This window comes from Sceloporus occidentalis, unplaced genomic scaffold (assembly GCF_023333645.1).
Source record: "Sceloporus occidentalis isolate IW3139 unplaced genomic scaffold, rSceOcc1.0.p SCAF_82, whole genome shotgun sequence".
NCBI lineage: Eukaryota > Metazoa > Chordata > Lepidosauria > Squamata > Phrynosomatidae > Sceloporus > Sceloporus occidentalis.
In genome coordinates this window covers 4,119,267-4,145,436 of record NW_028317062.1, presented here as the reverse complement: position 1 = coordinate 4,145,436, position 26,170 = coordinate 4,119,267, and the positions used below count along the sequence as shown (strand labels likewise).

Sequence of the window (26,170 nt, the reverse complement as noted above, 5' to 3'; positions counted from 1 at the left end):
TATGTTGGTCTGACCATTTTATTTCATTTTTTCTAACCTCTCATAATGAGGAGTTTAATTCATTGTGTAGCCCTCCTCAGCACTTTTTATCTAGAATGAATGAATAGAATGAATGAGTGGCATTTTCCAGCATGCTAACACATCTAAGACAGTTGATTCTTTTAGTTCTATTAGGCCTTGCTTTTTTTCTCTCAAATATCCATCCATAGAAAATGTGATATAGTTTAGGAAAGTAACTCCTGTCCTTGAAAATTAAATAGATATGAAATATCACTCTCCCTGGTTGTACATGAGATTCGGGGGAAGTAATAATAGCTTTTGCTTGTATATTGAAAGCAATCTTCCGAATATCATTAAATGCATCAAGTTACTGCTCCCCTAAGTACTATCGTAACATTTTATAGTACAAAAAAAATTGGTTTCATGTTAATTAGCTCAGTGTTCATCTCCATGATATAACTTACTGTTTGCGAACAGATTGCAGATAAAAAAAAATAATTCTGGCTATAATTTTGCGTATAATAGACAAACCTATTAAGGTTAGAAAAACAATCTTGTGCTGGCTTTATGAAACAAACCAACTTGTAGAACTGAAAGTCCAGAAGACTAGTCAAAAACTAGAAAAACTTTGTGAAAACGCTGACCTGCTGCATTCCCCAAACACAGCAGGTGGCGGGGATATATCATGAATCTATATCTTCAGAACACATAAGGGAAAATAACGCAGGACCTCCAATGATGAATACTATATGTAAGAACATTAGAAATCCCTGTATGTCTTTGGATGATTATATTTAAGTGACATGTAGGGTACATGGTTAGATAATACATATCTTCTCTCCGTAATAACTGCATTATCCTGGGCCAACTCATCTATTCCTGTAGGAGGCGCTCTCTGGGTTGGTGTAGGGCTCTAACTTCCAGTAGTCAAGAGAGGCAACTACCCCTGATGCCACAAGCGGACCGGCACACTTTAACCACCAACATCATTGCATCTGCACCACCTTCTGCTTCCAGAAATGTGTGTGACGTCAGCGCAGGACCCTGCCTCACGCACCAAGATCCCTTGGGTGGTTGCAGAGTTTGAGAACGTACATCTCAGCTCAACTCAAATCACGGTTTAGCCCATTAACTAATTTCCTTGTAACAATTCTGGCACAACCTCACCCCAAATCTCGAACCATCTGCCAAGAGTGTTCAGATTCCAGACACTTAAAATATGCAGTATTGGGTGGGAGATTTGTTTTTACACATACTTTTTAGTTATTTTATCTTTTTATTGTAATATTATTTTAATGTTATTTTAACAAAAAAATACTTATGGTACAAAAAAAGTAGCAAGGTTGGCCCCGTACAAAAAGCTGCAAGTCTCCGTTGCAAATAATTTATTTCTGCTTTACTGCTTTACAGCAATTTACATTTTAAAATCTCTTTCTTTGACATATTTCTGCCATATTCATTATTTCCAAGGTCAACACGGTGGGGTAAAAAAAAGCTAGCACTCCATGTGAAAAATCTAAGTATATCTAAGTATGTACATAATAGTTTGCTATTTGTCATTCCTCTAATAGACTTTAATAATGCCGAAATGACTAAATTATGCGTTATACAGGGTCAGCTTAGCCCTTCTTGCTGTAAAACATGTCAGTAATTGGCTCTTCGTGATGATCTTAGTGAAATGAGGGAGCTGAAACACAACTCTCCTGCAACCTCTTCTAATTACTCACCATTTAGTGAACAAACCCTATTTTATAAAGCGACTTTGAAAAAAAATCTTGCTGATTTAAGTATATAGAAGCTCACTGTAGTTGGACCTTCATAATATATATATATATATATGTATATACACATATATATATATATATATATATATATATATATATATATAAGGGGTAGTAGAAGTATTATTAAACACTCATCTACAGACACCAGACAAGCCGGAATGCTTGTTTTTCCCTCAGAAATCTCATGGTGCTTTCACAACCACAAGGGATTCTGCGTAGGCACATGCAAATAAGGTTAACAATTATCACCTTTATATATTATAGTGGACTGAGGATTTGGCCCTGTAAACTGTCCCTTTTAGTGAAGAAGTCCCGTTTTATCGTTTATAAAGTAGTTACATCATATCCTTGGTGTCATAATTATTTAGACCACCAGATGTCACCAGATGTCAGTGCAAATGTGGTATTTACTTTTTATTCTCCAATTCATGTCACTATTTCTTCTGATTCCATAACAGAATTTTTGCATCTTTTGGAGGCATCACAATGTCTTCCTCTATATCAGACCTGGGCAAAGCACGGCCCGCGGGCCACATCCGGCCCGCTGAATAGCTCGGACCGGCCCGCAAAGAGTGTCCTGGTGACTCACCAATGAGTCCGGTGTCCCCCCCCCGCCCCGGTCACTTACCTTAAACTCCTGTGTTGGAAGCGTTTGTCTCGGGTGCCGGCGCTTTACGCTGGGCGCCGGCATATGACGTCAGACGCCGGCGATCAGCAGTGAAGCGCCGGCACCCGAGACAAACGCCTCACGCTTCCAACACAGGAGTTTAAGGTAAGTGACCGGGGCGGGGGGGGGAGATCCTGAGAAGGGGGGGTTAGGGAGTTAGAGGGGAGATACTGAGAAGGGGGGTTAGGGAGGGAGGTCTTACTGTGTGTGTGTGTCTTACTGTGTTTGTGTGTATCTTACTGTGTCTGTGTGTGTCTCACTGTGTCTGTGTGTGTCTCACTGTGTCTGTGTGTGTCTCACTGTGTCTGTGTGTGTCTCACTGTGTCTGTGTGTGTCTTACTGTGTCTGTGTGTGTCTCACTGTGTCTGTGTGTGTCTTACTGTGTCTGTGTGTGTCTTACTGTGTCTGTGTGTGTCTCACTGTGTCTGTGTGTGTCTCACTGTGTCTGTGTGTGTCTTACTGTGTCTGTGTGTGTCTCACTGTGTCTGTGTGTGTCTCACTGTGTCTGTGTGTGTCTCACTGTGTCTGTGTGTGTCTTACTGTGTCTGTGTGTGTCTTACTGTGTTCATAGCTTATTCAGTTATTGTAATAAATATTTTAGCCCATTTTTTAGCTCAAAATATTTTTTCCTTTTTTTTCTCCTCTAAAATCTAGGTGCGTCTTATCAGCAGGTGCGTCTTATAGAGCGAAAAATACGGTATGCACTCCGAAGCCTTGTTCATTTTGTTCACTTCTGTGCTGTGCTAATAGTTATTCAGGCCTTACTTATTCAAGCACCTCTACCAATGACGTAGGCTTGAATAACTTTATTAAACAGCACATAAGTTAACAAAATGGACAAGGCTTCGGAGTTTGTAGTTTGTAGAGGTCTGGCCCTCTAAAACCATTCCAATTTCTCATGTGGCCCCATGGGAAAATTAATTGCCCACCCCTGCTCTATATGCTACCTCATCTAAAAAGTACACGTATGGATACTACACTTTGCATTGTGGTAGCGACATTATATAATATTTATCCACGTACCATGTTTTACATAGAAGATAAAATATTTGTAAATCATCTCTTTTGTCAGTGATGAGGCAAATGCCATACAAGAATTTGTGACGGTTGTCAGAAATATGTAGGCATTGTAAGCTGCAGATCCCACACTTCCCATCCTGTAAACTCAAGCACCATAGATCATTTGATTAGAAGAAGTAAATCAGGGGAAGGTGGAGTGTATGGATCAAAAAATGTTTCTTGCCTGGATAGCAGGCTACTGTCAACTCCCTAATAGTCACCCGCATGTATGCCAACTGGTTGTAGCTGAAACATACAGATTCTTTGGCTTGCCCTTTTATGCCATCTATGTCTATGAAAAAGTTTAATTTTACTGTGCAACATTTACTACATACCTAAAGCGAATGTTATACAATGAAACATAGAAACAGACCACCTGTGAGTTTATAGCTTGAAGAGGAGAGGGATAAAGCAGAAGCTTGGCAAGGGGTCCCGTTACTTTTAAAGGGAACCCAACATATTATTACCCAATTAGATAACTATTTTTTTTAATGTATATGTGTCAATTACAATTTTATTCAATTTATGAAGGTAACTGATCTTTGTATTAAGCCAAGATCGAGCAAAACCTAAAGTTTCTTGTAGCCAAGTTTTTTAAGCAGGCTAGTGTGTATGGAATGTAACATGACAGATGTAGCTTCGACCCACGGGCCAGGCTCAGCTCAGTTACTCAATTAAATAGAACACCAACACACAATATGGGTTTGAAAAGGCCACAGCCGTTTTATTTAACAGTCATTGTCCCATAAAACCTGAAATAATAAATAAAATAAATAATAATAAAATTTTGGGAGGGGACATACCAGGATGCCCCAACCCGGACCTGAGGTTCCAAGCACCACTACCTGCAAGAAACCTCCCACCAGTTATGACCACCAATGATCATACCACCACATTAACCCCTTGGATACCTGGCAAGCTACCGCCCACGACTGTGACTAATGAAGCAACACCGCTCCGCAAACTCAACCACATAAGGGGAGGGACGGTGGGACAAGCAACACCAGGTTAGGTTGAACAAAATAGATCTTTACCCCTGTGATCACCAAACTAAAATAGTCTCAAACCAAAACTCCTCCCCTAAATTCCACAATTCCTGCCTTAGCCTAGCCCTAATCAGCACTCTGTCGGGGCCCACTCTAGTCCATTCTGGCCCCCATGGGCTACAGGGTAGGCTTCGAGTCACATTTTAGAACATTATTTAGCTGGGCTAAATGGTTTTGCTTGTCCCTTCTCTATCTTGACCTGTCCTTCCTACAAACCTGTCACCTCTCTTTTTTAGGCGTATACCAGTGTATCTAAAGCACCCCTGTCTCTGCGGGATAACCCTGATCTAGGGAAAGTGATGAATCTGATCACGTTTCACAGCTTGATGCTGGATTCCATAGAGGAGCTTATAGAAGAGACCTCTGACCTCTCCATTTTCTGGTTGGTATTGTATGTCTGTTATCATGAGGATGATTTGTGATCTTTGATCCATACAGATTAATTGTACTTCCAGTTGAGCATGCAACTTAATACATATTTTAACTCTTTTAAAGGTGTGGACTAATAGTTATAGCTTGCTGTGCTGTATTTATGTGGTCCTTAACGTATATAAGCATTCGAAACTTTATATATCCCTAATACAGAGCTTTCAAAGTAGTAATAATAATCATTCAAGCCTCTAATGTGTATTTTTCTTACTGACTACCATTACAGCACGAAGGGTATCTATTTCCTACATAATCTAACCTCATTTAAGAAACTGATTTATATAACTAAGTTTTAGAATATTAAAATAATAGTTAATAAAGTGATTTTAGCCTGTTGTATGCATTTTGTTTTTAAGAGTAAGTATGTTATCCCTGGCTTGACTGTGGAATCCATGTCCTGACTAGACTATTTCTTATATTTATGGAATCCCACCTAACTTATTTAACTTATTAACTAACCTAACCCTAACACCTCAATATTGTATTTATTCTACGCTTATATATATATATACATATATATATATTTATTATGATCTCCCTCTACTTGTATATGGATTTTATGAAATACACTAAATGATGATAATATCAATATTACATGTGCTTTGTTACTCTCATTTTCGTTAAGAGTTACATTATACCTCTATTTCATAGATAATCACAAGATGGTCCAATTATGTAATAGACAGAAAAATAGAAACACACAATTTAATAGCAGATAAGAACCATTTGACTCATCTAATCTACCCATTTTTCCAGACATAGAAGCTCAGACCTTAATCAGTGACACTCAGACCCTAATTGTGTGACATATTGATAAGAACTTTTTTTGTCTTAAGCTTTTTTTTATGTAATCGTTGTGTTATAGTTTTCATGTACGGATATTTGAGAAGATGTTTTCATCGACAATAGAGGAGCCTTCAGCGTTACGTTATTCAATTGCATTTCCAATGGTCTGTTCTCATTTCTCCAGCTGCATTCATGAAATGTGTCCAGAGGAGGTGAGTATTTTAGAAAAATTCCCTTTTTGCTTATGTGTCTTTTTGTTTTCTGTTCTCTGATCGGTTCCCAGCTGATATAGCTGAGTGCTGACCCTTGCCTGTCAACCTGAGATCTCCATACTGTTTATTTTCCACGATGTGCCTATGCCTCTTATGTAATCAAGACTTAACTTCCCACGAACCAACATATGCCAGCTCAGTCCACAGGCAATCAGTGTAGTCTCACCATAGAGGACGAAAGTCTCCCAGCGGTTGCTCAGGTGCAAATGTGAAATGCCTCACATCCACCAACACAACAGAGTGAATAAACACTGGCAATGCCCACAAAGCCAAGGCTCAAACATGGAGTAATTATACCATGAGCTGCACTGCATTGGTGGCTTATTGTGCTGAGGATAGCATCATATCCTGGCTTCCTTAGTCACTGTGCTGGACTAGCTTGCGTAGAAGGGGATTTTCACATCCTCATGTAGTAAGAAAGAAGAGTGGAGACAACCATATAAGAAGATTATGTAGCTCTATATGCTCCCCTCAGATGGGTTGGGACAAATGAGACACAGAATTCTCATGAAGTTATATAATCAAAAAAATAAATCACTATATTGTTGTCACGGACTGGGTCCAAGCTGATGGCAGAAGGACCCAGCGCGCCCGATGGTTGTTTGCAAGAGTCTCGATGCAGCAGTGGAGTCTGGGGCAGGGCCTGGTGCAGGGTGACCACACTCACCCAGGCGTTGAGCACCTAGGAAGTGCAGCCAAACACCAGCGCCCTGATATGGCAGCAGATGTAGTCCAGAATAAAACGAATCCTGCAGGCACCCAGGAGCAGGCATGAAGCATAGAACACGGATCACGAGCAGGATGCTGCAGGCTGGGAGAATGAAGGCTAAGCAAAGGGTTAATGTAGCAGACACATAACACAGCAAAGGAAAGGGAGACCAGGCAAGAAACATGATATAGAATATACATGAGAAGTGGCTAGAAACAAGATATGAATAGAGCAAAATATAAACAGGCACTAGACGAGGAATAAACATAACTAGACAAGACATACATAGTACAGGGCACAACAAAGGACAGGGAAGAAGGCAAGGAACACAGGGGAAGGAGTGAGGAGCCGAAACCCTCGGACGCTTCTCCTATAAGCAAGGATAGGACATATTAACAGGGACATGGGGAGAGGAGAGAGGAACCGGAATCCTCAGATGATTCAAGGAAGAAGGGCAAAGGTACATAAAGACACACAAACATGACTACAGAAACTAGCCTAGGACTACAAGATAACTATTGGAGATTTCGTCACATGATATGGCCATAGTATGCTTAGCCCACCACTACGCCAAAGTACTCCAATGACGGTGGGTCCTAACGCTAATCCCTGCTGACAAGATACAAAACAAACCACACATGTAAACCAAACACAGCACAGAGACATACCTTAGACTGCAGACTGCAGACTGAGACAAACAGAACACAGGTGGGGCACACCTAATAAAGGAAGCAGAGCTGAAGCAAAGAGTCGGAGCAGAAGCAAGGAATGGAAAATAAAACAAAGCAAAAGGAAATCCAGGAATGGATCAAAGCAAAGCAGAGAAACTAAAGCAGGACAGATATGCAGCTCCGCAGCCTGGGCAGACCGTGACAATTGTTCCTTTTTTAAAGAATGCTTTACTTTTTCACCTTGCATTACAGATGGGCCCCTAAATCTTTGCTTATTCTTTTTTTATTTTGCATTTTTAAACAATAACACAAAATCAAGACATAATTATGCTCATTAATCCGAGCACAGGTTAGAAAATGAAGAGAAAAACCAATAACTATGCTCTTCACAAAGTTTGAATACGCAAGATAAGCATTGCCCAGTTCCCACCTCTTTTAAGTCAGGTTTCACTGACAGAGGTCCAAGACATAGGCCAAGATGATGACCAATGTACTTGTTAAACGTGACCTAACGCTAATGACTCTTGTACAATATACTGAATCTTTTATCTCAAAAACGTAAAGTTGCCTCTGCAAGACATTTAAAAAAAGAGTCAGATAGAAACCAATGAATGAAACACAGGACCACGTTCCTTAACACTGCACTCCTCACTTTACATTAAAACACAACACAGGTGGAGTGCTAAATCTGGCAATTTGTTTAATTTATAGACCTTTTTAATCCAATATGTTTCATTTTGTGATTGACAGGTGGAAACATTTCCAACAATAGCCTAATAAAGTTTGAGGAAATGGCTTCTTTATTGTTATTTTGACTATAACAGCTAGCAATATGCAGATTACCCAAACCTGATTTATATGCTAAGAAAGATGAAGCCCCCATAAGGAGACTACCAAGTCTGGGAGATCAGAAATATTTGGAGAAAACATAAAGGGTAGTGAAAACACTATAATATGATTTTAAGGAGACATATGTGGATTTTGGAGGATCAGGGACAGGCATTGTGTATGCGGGAGGGATACTTAGTTGGTGTGTATGGCATGTATAAGGCCTGTGGGCCCAAGATCTTCATCTTGAATAAGAAGAATTGAGGATAGTAACTACATAGTGACACTGGATTGCAACAATTCACAAAAAAACTTTGTTTTCAGTACCCACATCTGAAGAACTGCAGCCTGGTATTGTGCGAAAAACTCTTGAATGAGATCAGCAAGCAAGTCAGTAACTGTGTGATGGACATGTGTGCAGAGCAGTACAACCTCAACGAGAAGGTATTACAGACAATGAGGTATAGCTGAGGTTAGCAGCTATACAAAGGGAAGTACATACATGGTGGGAATCTAAGCAACCATTCATGTTTCATATTACACATACATTCTTTACGATAGAATTGGTGAGATGAAATATGATCATTACCCGAGTCCTTCTTACAGGGGAATAGCAGTATGACTTTTTTGGCTCATTGGGTTGGCATTACCAATGTATTGTCACCCACTTGGGCCCAGGTAACACTATTCTCTCATTGGGGAACACTTTTAAAAATCTCTGTTTTATTTGTAATTATATATATGTAACACAAAGCCTAACCAATACATAAAATTGTTCCTCCATACTTGTATTTTTCTAATGGATATACTCCCATTTTTGAGAACTTGTCCTGTCCTTATTCCTTGAATAATTTTGACAACCATATTGAAGAGTCCTGGGATCCACAGTGATCCCCTGACTACAATTTCCATACCATTGTGTCTTGTGTGCCTCATGGGAATTCACCTTGGCTATGATGTCCAATGTCTTATGATATTCACCTCCACAGCACAGTGGTCATTGCATTTGCAACACTCCATTATACAGGCAAGTATGACTTACAAAGCGTGTTTACTGTTTTTCCATGTTTTTGATATAAGAACGGAAGCCTTTTTATTAAATACTTGTAGAACACACCAATTTTACCTCTACTTACAAAGTAAAGTCATGCATTGTTTTTTGTATCGTTAATTAAATGCAAATTAGTTTAATTTCACAGTTAGTGAGATATTTTCAGATTATAATTGCTTTCTGATTACCTAAATCTTTGTGTGATAATCACAAGTATTATGACATCTGTGATAGTTCAGAGCTCTAAAGTAGTGATAGATGTGGTTATACACATTATACAAAAACATTCATTCATATACTATATGGAAAAAAGTATTGACTCCTGACCATTACAGGGACTTTTATGAATTGCATTCTAAATACATAGACTATAAAATGTAGTCGGTCCCCCCTTTGCAGTTATAACAGCTTTCACTCACTCTCCCAGATTTTAGAGTGTTTCTGTGAGAATGTTTGCCCATTCATCCAGTAAAGCATTTGTAAAAATCAGATACTGATGTTGGATGAGGAAGCCTGGCTTACAGTCTCCATTCGAGTTCAACCCAAAGGTGTTCAATGGGGTTGAAGGCTGTGAGCGGGCCACGCAAACTCTTCCACCCAAGTTCATCCAACCACATCTTTATGGACGTTGATTTGTGCATTGGGGCACAGTCATGCTGGAATAGAAAAGGGCCTTCCCCACAAAGGTGAATGCATAGCACTGTCCTTGGTATGCTGAAGCATTAAGATTTCCCTTCACTGGAAGTAAGATGCCCAACCCCTGAAAAATAGCCCTAAACCATTATCCCTCTTCCATCAAACTTTACAGTTGGCACAATGGAGTCAGGCAGGTAACGTTCTCCTGGTATTCCCCAAACCCAGACTCACTAATCAGACTGCCAATCAGAGAGTGTGATTTGTCACTCCACAGAACACGTTTCCACTGCACCTGAATCCAGTGGCAGAGTGTTTTACTCAATTCAATCCTACTCTTGCCATTGTTCTTGGTGTTATGAGGCTTGCATGCAGATACTCGGCCATGGAAACCCATTGCATGAAGCTCCAGCTGCACAGTTTTTGTTCTGATATTAATGCCAATGGAAGTTTGGAACTCTTCAGCTGAGCGTTGGCGACTTTTACGCTTCCATTTTCCAATCATACCACAAACTGACTTATTGCAAAGACTTATTGCAACTGATTTATTGCATCCTGTCACAGTACCATGCTTGAATTAACTGAGCTCTTCAGAATAACCCATTTTATGTTTACAAATGTTTATAAATGTACACTTCATGGCTAGGTGCTTGATTTTATACACCTGTCTATCAATGCGTCTGATTGAAACACCTGACTTTTGTCCATATAGTGTACATAGAAATGCATACACCCCTGGTATGTCTTAAATGTATACACACCACTCCACTATGGCGCACACTTACCCCATTATTCCCTTCCAGGTACTGGAAATACAATAATACAGTTATATAACATACACTATCTCTCAAAGTCAGAATAATCCAGAAATAACCTGTTGGTACCTCCTGGTGATGATGGATACAGTAACACAATGGTCTCCTAATAGTATCAGTCAGGTGCAGGATAATACAAATTAAATTATAATCCTGTAATACAGTTATATGTATGAAATGCATGCGATTTAATACCTAATGCCGTCTGTCAAGTGTGCATTTTACAAGGTCTAGTGATGATATCTGTGTCTTCCAGCTACTTCCAAAGCATTGTGCTGCCACAATTAGCAAAGCCAGAAAAAAGAAGCTGAAAAAACCTCCATCTAAGAAAGGCGAACTTGAAAAGGAAAAGCCTGGTGCAGAGAGCCTGAGAAAAGATCGCACTGTGACCACAAAGTAAGTGAACCAATAAAACCTGCGGCAGACAAGGAGCATTCAGCCTACCTAATCTGCCCATTAGGTTATCAATAATGATGACTCATAAATCCACTTTACTCTGTTGTATGGTTTTATTAAACCATTGATATTAAATTCTCCTTTTTGTTTATAAGTGCACTGGTTTTCATATATCAACATTAACATAGATAGATAGGTAGCGACCCTATACTTTTTTGAAGTTTTAACTTTCGGATAGCTTTATGTACATTCTGCGCTTACATGATTCCCCTTACTTGTACTACATCCACTGGAAGATTACTCCGGGTAACTATCTACCCTTTCTGTAAAGTAAAATTTTGAATGCATTACCCCTCAGTCTCTCACTCTTTAATGTTAAATAATGTACTCTAGTTCTGTCTCCCCTCTTTTTATATAAAAATATTCCTTCTTGAGCTTTACTTAATAATCCCTAAACATTTTTGAATGTTTTATTCATGTCTTCTCTATCATCTTCCCCGTTCTTCTAGTTTCTCTGCTCTCTTATATTTTACCTTCATAATTTGTCATTTGGTTTACTCATGCGGGGCAGTCCACCTAGTTGCAGATCTTAAGTCCATTAAACATTTAAATAATAATATATATCTAAATAAAACAAATGATATTTCAGTGAATATTGTTATTTGTCGAAAAGCTATTTTTTTTCACATTTTTAGCCATACCAGAATTTTTCTGGTTACAAAGTGAACAACGTTTAAATTTCGAATGAATAATGCATGCAATGGATGCACATGTTTTTACTTTCATAGTTTTGTTTTTATAACACATATTTTAATATTGTACAGCATGGACAAGCTACACCTGACACTCTGTGAGTTCTCCAGGGCTTTGAACCACGTAAAGAGCATCACAGTTTTCCAACATGTGGTTACTCCTGCCGAATACCTGAGCTCCCACCTGGAGACCAAATTCAGCCGGTACGTGTGATAACAAACAAACAAGATCTTGTTAACACTCCTCTGTTTCAATAATGCCTATATCACTTGCAACGAACATACATTTTGCATTTATCGTTAGGAAATGACCCTTAATATCTGAAATGAAACATATTTTGTAATATTAAAAAAAAATTGAAATTACCCAGTGCCGTTACCATACATCAGCAGCACCAGATATCTATGCGTTTTCCTCAATCATACAAAACAGTAATTTACAAAATAAAAGAAAAAAATGATGATATTGTGCGCTTCAGCAATATATCTGATATGGATAGAAATACAACCTTAAAACTTTCTCTTTGTTGTAAGATGCTCTTTTTTAAATAAATATTATAAAAGAGAAGGAAAAAAACAAATGAATTTTGTGGTATTTGACATTTAATATTTTTGATTATCCACTCACATTTTAGTTGGAGAGCTATAGACACTTCAAATCAATCCCCTAAGTCTTCTTTCCACACTTCCAGGGAATCAAACAGGCACAGCAAATCACCAAGTAGTGTAATGTATCAAAATGTTAATAAATAAAGAATATTCCATTAAGGTCTTGAGTCTTCTGACATATAAAAGGTTAATGGGACTACCAAAATGTAAAAAAATATCCATTAAAAATAAATAAAATAAAAAAGTCAGTTTTGCAACACGTTTCACTCCAAAATGAGCTTCTACCTTTTTGTCTTTTTTTGTATATAGTTATAAAAGTCGTACCAAGGTAATGTGTTTACTTGGTTTACAATGCAAAATTCCTCACTGAAATTTGCTAATTAAAAATAAAACTGAATTCATATTATATGTGAAATAATAATAGCAAATTATATATACATTCCTAATTATTGTTACATTGTTTTGTAATTTAATAGCTATAAAGATGATTTATTTACATATTTGCTATGTTGTACATTTTATCATTTAACTTTGCATCTATATTGTTAATATAATAAAAAAAGTATTAGAAACAAAGTTCCTGAACACACTGGCCAAACATTTTCATATAAAACTATTTCAAAACGAAACAGTATCATTAAATGTTATGGTCTATCCATCATTTTTACTTTATATAGGATATATGATATATATGATATATGATATCTGAATGTCACCGTATGTGTTATCCTTAATGCATGCAAAGCTATAGAGGGATTAAGCGGAATGATCTCATGAAATACATTGTTTCTGTTTCCTATCCCCCTAGTTTTTTTGCCTTGTAGGAAAAAGTTACTATTCTGTCCCAAACTCAACTTCCTCTCCTAATACAAATTGATTTGACAAATGAAAATACATGTACAAAATACTATAATTTTAAAATTATACACACCTTGTTATGTTTAATTTAGGTTACTGTCTCCATTTTGTTAACCAACAGTTTACTGTCAATAATGCTTACTAGTAACTTGAATGCTGTGCAGTTAGCAGTTGCTCTGTTTAGCTGTGTTGTAGGAAGAATACTTACAATCCTTGTACATGGGATGTGACTTCACTTCACATCTCACAAACAACCCCTGGATACAGGGCTGGACTCTTCGTTAGGCAGACTAGGAGCGTCTCTAGAGCATAAAGATTTTAAGGGTTCCATGGGAGAAGGGCCATCTTGAACCCCTTGAGGATTGTGGCTATTTTTGTTCCTTTATAATTCCCTCTCTCTTGAGATGTTAGAGTATGATAAACAACATGCAGATAGAACACAGTCATTCAAACCCTAACAATGGATTAGCCAGGCCTAGGTAATATACAGTGACCACCCCTACAATAGATTTAGTTGCCAACATATGAAAGAACCTCTCAGTGGTCCTCCTAGCAGTTCAGCACTCCAGGCGGCTTTAAGAAACTTAGATGAGCTAAGCTTTATGGTTGCTTTCTCTGTAGAGGTGTCAGGTACAATGCAAATCACAGTAGTTTAGTTGGCAAAGGGCTAAGCGTAGGCAGAAGAAGAAGATAATGAGCATATTAATTAATTGAGCATGCTCCTAAAAACCTTGTGTTAAGATATCTAATTTGCCTTCTAAACCACATCAATAAAAGCATGCTGTCATGTGAAAATTAACCTGAGCTTCTTACATTTAGCTGTATATAATCCTTTTTGCAACACCAGTATTTTTCAGCTTGTTTTCTCATCCCTTATGGTACAAATTCATTTGATGCAATTCTTGGGAATAAATTAATATGGGAACTGCATTTATTTTATTTGTAAAATAAATTATTATTATTATAGTTAAACTGAAAAAATATATATCATAGATAACAACTAGATGAAGTGTATATGGGATCAAACAGATCCTCCAGTGTTTTGTGATATTGTAATGGTCGTACCAGGTATTTGGTGTGCCATGAACAAACTTGCAAAATCAATGTAAATATTATGAATTCAGCTGATTTGACAATAATTGGTAATTAATGTGGGTATCCTGAAATCAGTGCAGACATACTGTATAGTTGAGTATCATTCTATAAAGGTGCAAGTATATACAGGTGAGCGGTATGATAATACTTGAGTCAGGTGTTCAAGGAAGACAACGTTCATCACATTCTAAAGTTTTAGGTGGCAGAAAATGGGCGAATATTAAAATATACAAGGCAACTATGGGGTTCATTTACTAAAGTAGGTGTTGAATACATTTCTCACATCTCACACAGGGGCGTAACAATCATGGTAACAGGGGTCTCAACTGCAACCAGGCCTGCTGCTCTAAGGAGCCTGAGCGACCTTTGACAAATTGTCCGCCCTTTTAAGCCGCTAGGTGAAGGTAATGCCCACAGCTAGTGGCATGGAGCGTGTAGAGATCATTCGGTTGGATGATCTCCTTTTTAACGACCGATGCCCAGAATTGTACCGCATATTCAAGGTGAGGTCTTACCATTGACCTGTAAAGAGGCAAGATGATATCCTCCTCCCGTGAATCAACACCTTGTTTTATGCATGCCAAGACCCTTTAATACCATGAGACCTCACTGCATACCTACAAATAAATTGATAAAAATACAATTTAATGCAATTAATATGAAAACATTTATATAGATATTTAAGTACATTCATAAAAAATATACAGTGCACGTTGATGATACAGAGGTTTCCTTGAAATCTTTTTTTTCAAGTTAGAACATTTAGACTAATATAGATCTGAGAAGAACTCAATGAACAGAGGAGGGTTCTCTCTCCCTAATGCACAAGGACCAAAGTGTGCATTACTAGGGGATTAATAACACTAAAGTAGTTTCCTAAGCGTAAATGTTAAGAGTGCTAGCTTGCATGTCAAGTGGTAGAACAGGAATAAGTAAGACACTCATGTGAAAGGCAAAGTTTTGATGGCCTTAAATTACTTTAAAGTGTTCGCCATTACTGTCAGTTTGAATTTTACCCAGAAGCAGGTCATATTTTATTCATAAGAAACATATAAAAATCTATTTCAGGGCCTTGGTCTGGATGGTAAACTGGAATCCAACTACAAAAGAGATTCAGCGTCCATCTGAAGTTCTGCAGGGAATGCGTTCTTACCTCTCATGTCTGCAGTCCATTGGACACTTGATAAACATAGATGTGACCCGGACAATACGTAGTACTTTATTGCAGCAAACACAACCAAATGATGCTGGTGGGGAACAAACCATGACATCACTATACACCAACTGGTAAGGAATATTGGGGAGTATTTTTAATTCAGTGCCCACATTCACTTTCACTCACTCTCTCACACTGTCACTCACACTCTCATTCGCTCTCTCACACTCTCTAAATGTTTCCCTACTTTCTTTGCCGACCACTTCTACTTCCGCATCTTCTTCATCTTCTCCTTTCTGTTCGCTATTCTATCTTCAATCCGTAATCTGGTATTTTATTTCTTCATCCACATCTCTGTGGACATAACCTGTCAGCTTCCACCAAAAGGGTGTTCCCGAAAGTGGTGACTGAGGGCAATACAGCGAGACTTTCGGTAATGTCCTCTCCCGATCCTCCAGTCTTAACACACTTTAACATCTGCAAACCACTTACTATATTTGATAATTTTTTATTAAGTAAATTATAAATTCTGAATGGTATTAATGTTTAGGTACTTGGAATGTCTCCTGCGCCAAGCAAGCACTGGGTTAATTGTGTATTCACCAACAATGAAATCCTTTGTGGACCTGCCTAGAGAAATGACGGGAGAACAAGGACTCAATGCTGAGGAATATTCTGATTTTTCAGGTGTGGTTGAGATCTTAATGAAAGATGAATCTTTTTCTTTTAGGCTGTCTCAGGGACCTGATATACCCTTTACAAGTTATGAGGTGAACTTAAATAAAATAGTGGCATGGCGCGTGTAGAGATCATTCGGTTGGATGATCTCCTTTTTAAGGACCGATGCCCAGAATTGTACCGCATATTCAAGGTGAGGTCTTACCATTGACCTGTAAAGAGGCAAGATGATATCCTCCTCCCGTGAATCAACACCTTGTTTTATGCATGCCAAGACCCTTTAATACCATGAGACCTCACTGCATACCTACAAATTAATTGATAAAAATACAATTTAATGCAATTAATATGAAAACATTTATATAGATAGCAAGGACCATCAGGTCCTTAATGATGACAGGTTACGTTTTTTTTCCTTTGCATTGACTCTTGACTCTTAGCTTTTACATATAGACATACTTAGGGTTGGCATGGCCTGTATTTTGACGGCAAAGCCGGTAATCAACGCTACTGAAGTCAGTGCTGGCATCAGTAAAATACTGGCAATGCAAAAGCTGGTACTTTTTTGTGCAGTGGGGACTCTCACAAATTTTCCGGCACTCAGCATTACAAGCCGGCACCGAGACCGAACAGGGAGACTCACCGCAGAGGAGAGAGAGAGGCGCCCCTTTCTCTCTTTCGCTTTTTTTTTTAAAAAAAAGGGCTTGGGGCGGCAAAGTGCCCCTTCAAAAGTGCCGCCTGGAGCGGTTGCTTGGCTCCATTGTCGGGCCGGCCCTGGGTGCTGCTTATTAAATATTAACAAATTCAGCAAATACTTTTTTACATTAAATAAAAGTACAAATCTCTGGGGTTCTGTGGACCTAAAACTTCTGCTGGGAGGTGGTTTTACATATCCACCACCCCTCAGTAAAGTAAGTCATCCTTACATTAAGTAGAATGTAAAAATCTCAGGAAGCATAATTAATATGCGCACTAATAACAATTATAATAATGATCAGGCACTAAATATCATACAATATTGTGTGAAAGTTATAGATAATGCTGCAAACACTTGAAGTATAGCCCCAAAATACCACCAATAATCATAAAAGATAGAAAAGTGTTGCACCAAAGAAAATAATAATTATTGATAAATCAAAATGTGAAAGTGACTATTCTTGTTTCACCAAAAAAGTGTAGGAATGGAGATATAAAACAATAATACTTATAGTTGCTTTCCAATTGTCAAATCCATCCGTTGTATCAAAGTAATGTGTCAATATGTAGGAACAAAAAACGAAAGACAAAAAATCATAGTGCTTTCCATAAATGTATACAAATCAAACGTATCCCCTAAGTGATGTCTCACTCACATGTAACTGAGCAATAAGTTTGCTCTGACTTCGCAAGTACACAACAAGTGGGTTTCAGCTCCGAATTCACTTATCAGATTGTATTCAGAGATTCTTCCTGGATCACTTCCTCGAGCGTTTTCTCCGTTCACACGACGGTAACAATTTGTCAGCAATTTGACAATTGGAAAGCAAATATAAGTATTATTGTTTTATATCTCCATTCCTACACTTTTTTTTTGGTGAAATAATAATAGTCACTTTCACATTTTGATTTATCAATAATTATTATTTTCTATCTTTTATAATTAATATGCAAATGACAACTTACGATTTCCGTGCCTGTAAGAATTTACCTCTACAGACAAGCAAGTGCCATATTATAATTTAGGGCAGCTTATATTGCAGGCACTGAGTACACTACACTCCCTTCCCTTCCTTTGGTTGTTTTTCTTTGCAGCAGAACACTATCTTACATACTGACCCATGCACCCCTCTCCTTACTCCCTTCTCCCACTTCTCATGTCAGCATGGTCTCTGTTTCTGCAAAGAGAGATCAGAGGAGACGAGAAAATGGCTGGAGAAGTTAAGCGAGCAGGTGGGAGTCAGATACAAGACAGGGGCAGAGTGCAGGGGGCACAGAGAGTAGCATATTTTGGACAATGATTTTCATTTTTGAAATAAAAAAAATCCCATATCCCAGAGCTTAGAAAACTAAGCATAAAACAAACCAAAACTTAGTTCAAAATGACTTTGGGCCCTGTGCACAAGTCTAATATATAATATACGCCTGGGTTTGTAATCTTATCAGTTCCATACTGTTTCTGAATGGCAGAAAAAAAATGTGGTTACTTAACCATCACTGGTAGAGGTGTTGCTAGTCTCCCGCAATGCCTCTATGATGTCTGTGCCCCCAAACAGCTTGTCTGCTCTATATTTGCATTGAAAGGGCTTGTCTGAGCCATCTTTGCCACCAAAAAAAGATGAATATGGCTGCTGGTGCTGAGTGTGTGTGGGGGTCATCTGAGTAGGGGGGCCCAGACCATTTTGTTTTGTAAGTGGCCCCAAAACTACTGATGGCGGCAGCAGCAAGCTGGCAGAATATGCAGATGCATATTTGGATGGTGCACTGTGCACGTGTGCTGCCAACGTCAGAGGAGGGAATCGCCGTCTCTGCCTCCGTCACCCAGAAGTGTCAGTGTCACAGGCAGTCAGACAGTACTCCGGTCTTCCAAGTAAACCTTCACTATTTCTAGCAAATTGCATTAAGGCTCCACCCTTTGTTTTCAGCCCCACCCTTTTGAGGAAAAGTTGGCAACCCTACACATACTGTATACATATATATTTACTTAATGCTTTAGATCCTTAGTTATATCATCGTTTTGTTTATGTGGCTGGTAGCTAAATAAATATGTATATGAGGTTAAGAGAAATGAGTAGTAGGTATTTTGGACCATCTGCATTGCTAACTCTCATGCATCTATAGAGAAATGGAACACATTATTCTTGATGATAACAAAATATCATGAGTCACTTACCCACCCCCTCTCACGACAGAGACAGCATTGAGCTCCTAGGAAGGATGCTGCAGTTTGTGAATATGTGTAACATCCCCTCTGAGCATGTTGCCATAGCAATCACTTCCATCTTCACTGAGTTTTAATTCTTCTTATTATACTCTTACATACGATGCTAGGAGAGCAGCATTTTTGCTAATCTACTGTAGTTCAGTTATATTTCAAGGATCATTTAATATAGATAACTACTACCTATTGACAATGCCAATGTATCTGTCTTGTATTTTGAAAACCTACAGCCAAAAATGCAAAACAGTGCTTTGTAGCAACACTGTTATTTGTTTTGGGAGAAATCTTTTTATTTCCTAAATACAGCTGCAATATCTAAGCAGGCACCTTAAAAACAAAAGTAGACCTCATCTATTCACCTCCCCTTGCAATGCTGAATTTTGACTTAGTGACAAACAGGGGTGGTCCAAAATTGTTCCCTTCCAACGTGGACAATGCCACATGTAGAGGTGGCTCAGGAGCAAGGCCATGTAGCACGATGTTAAAATCTTAACCTAGTAAGTGAGTGATCAGCATTCTTCTGTTTTTTGACTTCACATTTTATCTTTGTAGAGATGAAAGCTTTGGCAGAGTTGATTGGGCCGTATGGGATAAAGTTTCTGAGTGAGAACCTCATGTGGCACGTAACCTCACAAGTCGTCGAGGTGAAGGTAATGTACGCACCATTGCATCACTTAAGCTTTCTGTGAAATGAAAAACTTACAACAGTATGAATTTTTGAGGTGGTCTGAATCATTGCTACACAAGAATAGCCAACATTTGAAAAACATTTCCAGGTACACTTTGCAGCACAGCTATTAATTACTGTACATATTGTACCCATTCTGCTCCACCCACATAATTAGCATACTTTAGCTCCAGCATCTACTGTATATCAGGCAGGTGAATTTTATGGCCTTTAGGTGGGTCAGGGAATCAGTGGTGACACTGTCAGTATAAGTACAAATATAGTAAGTTCTTGTGTAGATAGAAAGTACGGAGAGCTGTGTCTACACCATAGAAAAGACATTAGTTCACAAAAATAATTATATATATATATATATATATATATATATATATATATATATATATATATATATATATATATATGTAAGTAAAATTAGCAGTGTTCCTTTGGACATGATGAATTTAGGATCAATAAACTTCTACTGAGATTGACCTCTTGAATACCCGAAGAAGGAAGCAAGACGTATAAACACTGACTCCCCCCACACACTCATTCTAATACTCCACACAGTCTAGCATTATACAATAACACACATACACTCAATGTAGCACTGTGCACTGACTCTCCCCTCACACACACTATATGCTGACACACATAGGCTAACACTGTACACTGACACTTACTGTACACAGTTCACACTTCACTGTCACCCCCACACACTTATTCTAAACCTTTACACTGACATATGCACATTTTAACCCTGTACACTGACATACACTCATTGTAACCAAAGGAATGGCACAAAATGGTTCATGGTGGGCATTTTCACAATTGCTGGACTCAGAGAGGGACACTATATATTTTACATTTTAAACAATACCAAATAGTGCCTATGGACTAAACGTGTGTTAGAGTGCATCATTCTTGGCCTTACAAAAAAACATACTGGCTCACACTTGCCCTTGCAGCCACACACTTACTTGCCTTTAGACACAATTGCCCTAACTTACACATACTTTAACAATACAAACAATCTCTCTCTCCCCTTTTTCATTTCCCCTTCCTTTTTTGTTTATTTAAGTCCTGTGGTGTGAGCGCAATGTCTTTTTCTCCAGACCTCTGCTTCAGTGTTCCCTGAAGGTATGCACAACATCAGTGCTGAGCGCCGGCACAGACCTCAAGCTTCCTTTACTTTGGGCTGGTTAGAGGGAGATCCACAATTTCCCCAACCGGCCCTGCACCCAACACTTGCAACTGCTGATTTCCAGGGACCCATCCTCCACCCTCCCCTGCCAGAGTGTCAACATTGTTTAGCAAACTTATTTTTAAGTTATACTGTAAAGAAGCATATTCAAAATGTATTATTTTGAACTCTTGTTACCATTTTACAATCTATGTAATATCATTTTTATTTTCTTCTCAGTATTTTTTCATATATGTCTGCTTAGGTCGCTTTCTTTGCTCATGTGAGTGTCCATGTGCGCCATATACGATTTTTTTAAAATACATTGTTTTCAAAAATATATGGTTTGATGGCTTCAAATATGTCCCAAATATAACATGGGAGCAGGAAGACCAGATGTCAAAATTCCGAGTTGAAAAATGTGCAGCTCCCAAATGTAGCCTTTTAGCTCCCAAACAACCTGGTAACCCTATCCATGGGCAGTATCACTGTATTCCAGAGATGTTGCTGAACACATATTGGGGTGTTGTTTGGAAGTGACATATACCTGGAGCTGTAAATTCATACAAGTACTATGTGTGCGAAAGTGGAAAGTGTTAAAATACCACCATTTGAAATACTTTGGTGTGTCTTATTTTCCAAAATATATGGTTTGATGAAGTAAATTTAATCTACTGGCTTCAAGGATGTCCAATATAGGACAAGGAAGGCTGACCGGATGTCAAAATTCTAAATTGACAAACTGAATTGAGCATGTCCAAATGCAGCCTTTTAGCCCACACTAAACAAACCTATGCATGGGTGGTATCACTGTACTTGGGAAATATTGCAGAACACATAGTGGGATATTTTTTAAAGTGACATATACCAGGAGCAGTAAATTCATACCGGAAGTACGATGTGTGCGAAAAAACCTCAAAAAAATTACTACCACAAAATTTGACAAAGACTGGTAGTATAATTACTGCATGGGAAGTGCTAAAATACCAGCATTTGAAAAAATGTGGTGTCCTGTTTTAAACAAATATGTGGTTTAATGGGGGTAAGTTGAATTGCCTGGCTTCAAGGATGTCCCAAATAGGACATAGGAGCAGGATTACAAGATTTGAAAAAAATGGCTTTGAAATAGCAAAACACCACTTGTACTTATTGTCACTTGTACTATATAACTTGAAAAAAACATAAAAAAATTGGGTATTTATAAACTCTATAATCTATTTAGCAGATTTTTCATGAGCTTTTTTTAGATGAATACAAGATTTTCCAAATTAAATTCAGAAAACGATTTTTTTTACCATATTTTAATTTAATTTTTAATAGTAAATTAGATGATATCATGAAAAATTAATTTACAGCTAAAAACGAGCAACGCAAAAAATTTTACATTTTTAAAATGTTTAATTATTTTAAATACCAGCATCAAATTCTGCAGTGGTGTATAATGAGTAGACAAGATATAACAAGTAGAGCAGTACATAACAATTTAACTTTTTCCACAGTAACAACAGGTAAGGAAGGGGGAAAGGAATATATATATATATATATATATATATATATATAAAGATATATATATATATATATCTTTATCTATATATATAGATAAAGATATATATATATATATATATATATATATATATATATATATAGATAAAGATATATATATATATAAAACTATAATGTCAGGTTTACCAGATCTGCCTTAATCTATAGAACATATACATCATGTAGTTTGTCTATTTGATCAATGGGCATTCAATTCTATACATTATTTTCTATTATAACATTCCCATTTTTTCAATCTATGTCTTGAACATCCATATATTACAGAATACATGCTGCTAGAACTCTGGCAGATCAATAAGCTGTTTCAAATTCTTTAGTTAATACAATGACAGATCCTTGTCGATTCAGGCAATTCAAATAACAAATACAAATAACTGATCAATACAAATGCATATATGCTTCAATGCACATAGTAGTCATTACCTTTTGAGCTAAAGAAGTAATGCCTAGTTGATATGTTTATGAAAACGGAAAATGCCATGTGTATTTACAAAGGCGGTAGCAAGATGATTTAGTGGGGGATAATCAGGGAAATGAAATGGCTTGACCCCTGCAACATAATGGAGCAGGGAGAGCTGTCTGCTCTAGTTTCTTAGTAATGTTTAGTTGCTTAGAAATGCTTAAGGCAGTCATACATGGCCTGTCATACTTCACTATAAGAGAGGCTGCATGGGAAAATAAGTCCATCAGGGATAGTGGCCACACAGGGTGTCCTTAGGACTTCCTCATTGACAGTATCAAGGAGGAAGACTAACCTCCTGCCATAATCCCACTGCGCCCGGAACTGTTTCCTTTTTTTATGCTTTGCTGCCTGTTGCTTCTGTATAATATGTTAGGGACAAATGTGTAAAACAACGCAATAGAGTACCTACAAATGTGTGAGTGTTTATGATGTGAAAGATGTTGATGTACAAATGATATGCCTGTGTATGCATGGTGAAGCTGTTGAAGTTTGCGTTGCCTTGTATATGAAATGTATGCCTACTCTAAGAATGGACTCGAGCCACAGTCTGTGTCTTTCTTTTGAATTTAGAGTTTACTTCTGTTTGTATGACCTGCACTAAGGGGTTTAACCACTAAATTATGGGTTTGCAGCTAAGATCGCATACATTAGCTTGGAGTCGCAGCAGGGCCCTCGCTGTACTGAGTGACAGGAGACCGGGTGCGCTGTATCAGGAGAGCTGTGTGAGGGAGCTGAGGGAACTGAGAACAAGCTCATGTGCTATAATAACTCTACCTAATCCCATACACTGTTATATACAACATTATAATGGATCTGACATCTTTATGATTCCAAACTTTATGAAACCTCTAGAATGATGTTTACAAATTAAAATAGCCAATGCATGTGTATCAGAAGTCCACGCATTCTGTATGCCATGAGAAGTTCTCATACTTATTACTGGTCCAATATTTAAAATGGTTGACATCCCAATTTTCTGCAATTTCCCATACATATTTCTTATACCTATGTATTGCTTATTTAGATCTGTAAACACAATTACAAATGTTTATTTGTTATACTAAAATATTCAGCGAATAGAAGTGTTTTGTTCTTTCAGTTGCTCATCTTCATAAACATCTGATATATTGGTTTGGTGTGAAAATAGTAAATAAATATATATATATATATAAAGACTTTTAAACAATTACTGTATTTGATATAATATTATCTGCCCAGTTTACTCAGGATTGTGACTGATGTTTTATTCTTGTCCTAGAAACTGGTGATGGAAAACATGGATGTTTTGGTGCAAATCCGATCCAACTTCAATAACATGGATCTCATGCCATCTCTACTTGCCAAGCTGACGTGTAAGCATAACAGAGGCTCATTCAACAATCATCATAAGTTACAGTGTATGAACTATATGTAGAAAGTCTGTATGGGTTTCAGAATGTTAAAGGGTTTTAGCTTTTGATCCTTATCAACAGCTTCACTCTTGCCAGTTTGATATCAAATGAGAAGAGTGAGGCAGGCAGAAAGTACTTGGAGGTAAGAGCAGATATATAGGGGGATCTGTGTCATATTTTCATATTACTGCTTTGGATAAAGTACATTTGCTTAATGGTTTGTCCCATGTTGGCATTCATAATACTTCTTTATTTAGCTGCAGATAATCTGTTGAAGAGGATGACTATTATTGGGGTAATCTTATCTTTCCGTTCTTTGGTCCAGGAAGGTCTCAGAGAGGTGAGAACAAAGCATATATATGTTTGTAACTAGTCATTGTGGGAAGCGTCTTAAACACAATACACCTTATCAACAAAGAAAAAAGTTCTGTTAAAGCTGCTGTCCCACCTACTATGCTGAATTGAATGTGTGTAACTAATGCATTAGAACTATATTTTTTTTACGGCATACTACATATTTTTACCCATTTTTTTACTGCATACTACACATTTTCATCCATACGCCTCTCAGAAATAAATCTTTAATTTCCCTCATGAATATTTTGAAGTGGAATGCCTCTCATAGTTCACAAATGCAGTTACCATAGAAACAGGAAATGTTTCTTAAAGCGTTTGTGTTATTTTCATGTGATAAAACCTGCAGCAGAAAGAATAATATTTGGCAGAGTCAACTATGGTTTATTTGCTTTGCTAAAGTGTGTAGTTAAGTGCTGTCCAAGTGGAACATCACCCTTAATTCCTAAAACATAGGGTATCAGATGATGCCATTAGTTTTACGTTTCCTGCATGCACCTTAAAATCCTCTTCCAGGTTGTTTGTGCTTATTGTTGAATTGGGGCCAGAATAAAGGGAAAGGTTATCCTTTACTTTACGGAGTCATAAATATCACAAGAATACATAAAAACATAACCTATAGGATAGCAGAATTGTGTTATCATAAATAACGTTCTGGAGGACTCTAAATATTTGGACAGTTTTTTTTTGTAAAGCGTCATTGAATACTGGAAATATTTTGCTAGATGACGAGTCTTCTTTGAATATATAGGATTCTGCTGTAGTCTTTTTATTTAGTTTCCTAGAAATTCTCTGTTTCATGAAACTTTTACTGTGTTTTATTTATCTCGGATCTACATGACTTGCTGTGGAATTGTTAAGTATGGTTTACGTGGATCAATGATGCATCTCATGTTACTGTACTGTAAGATTTACCGTCGATACTTTACAATAATAATAGATAATAGCTAATAATTGAAGTTAGTCTTGCGTCTGCTAGCTTAATTCCTGGAAATATAAAACTGGTCCTGGTATTGCTCTGGAACAAGCTAGCAAATACGCAAGACCCCTTAGCGACACCACACTTTCTACAGTGGCCCATGCAGAACAAACAGAACACACATTTACATTTTTAATAACAATACATAATTGCTGGTTTCATATCCTTGTGACAAGTTTTTATTACAAAGAAGTTGAATCTAATTTCTCAAACTAAACATTCAAGCAGAAACTGCTCTTCGGGGTGATTCTTCAATCACAAATGCTACAGCGAACCCCCAGTGTATTATACTTCCAGTACATTAAAGACAGAAACATTGCTGCTGATTTCATTCGTAGCTTGCAAGAGCCTACATGAAA

General features: G+C 37.6%; 1 protein-coding gene across 1 annotated transcript in view; it reads left to right on the top strand.

Moving 5' to 3' along the window:
• The window catches only part of LOC149285283 (nck-associated protein 1-like), an 84,791-nt gene that overhangs the window by 14,618 nt on the left and 44,003 nt on the right, over positions 1–26,170 (top strand). The window contains exons 16-25 of the mRNA XM_089495551.1: positions 4,793–4,938; positions 5,851–5,983; positions 8,576–8,695; positions 11,007–11,146; positions 11,971–12,102; positions 15,529–15,747; positions 16,167–16,303; positions 19,764–19,861; positions 24,346–24,439; positions 24,736–24,818. Coding sequence (XP_089351677.1) covers positions 4,793–4,938; positions 5,851–5,983; positions 8,576–8,695; positions 11,007–11,146; positions 11,971–12,102; positions 15,529–15,747; positions 16,167–16,303; positions 19,764–19,861; positions 24,346–24,439; positions 24,736–24,818 — 1,302 coding nt within the window. The remainder of the gene's footprint in view (positions 1–4,792; positions 4,939–5,850; positions 5,984–8,575; positions 8,696–11,006; positions 11,147–11,970; positions 12,103–15,528; positions 15,748–16,166; positions 16,304–19,763; positions 19,862–24,345; positions 24,440–24,735; positions 24,819–26,170) is intronic.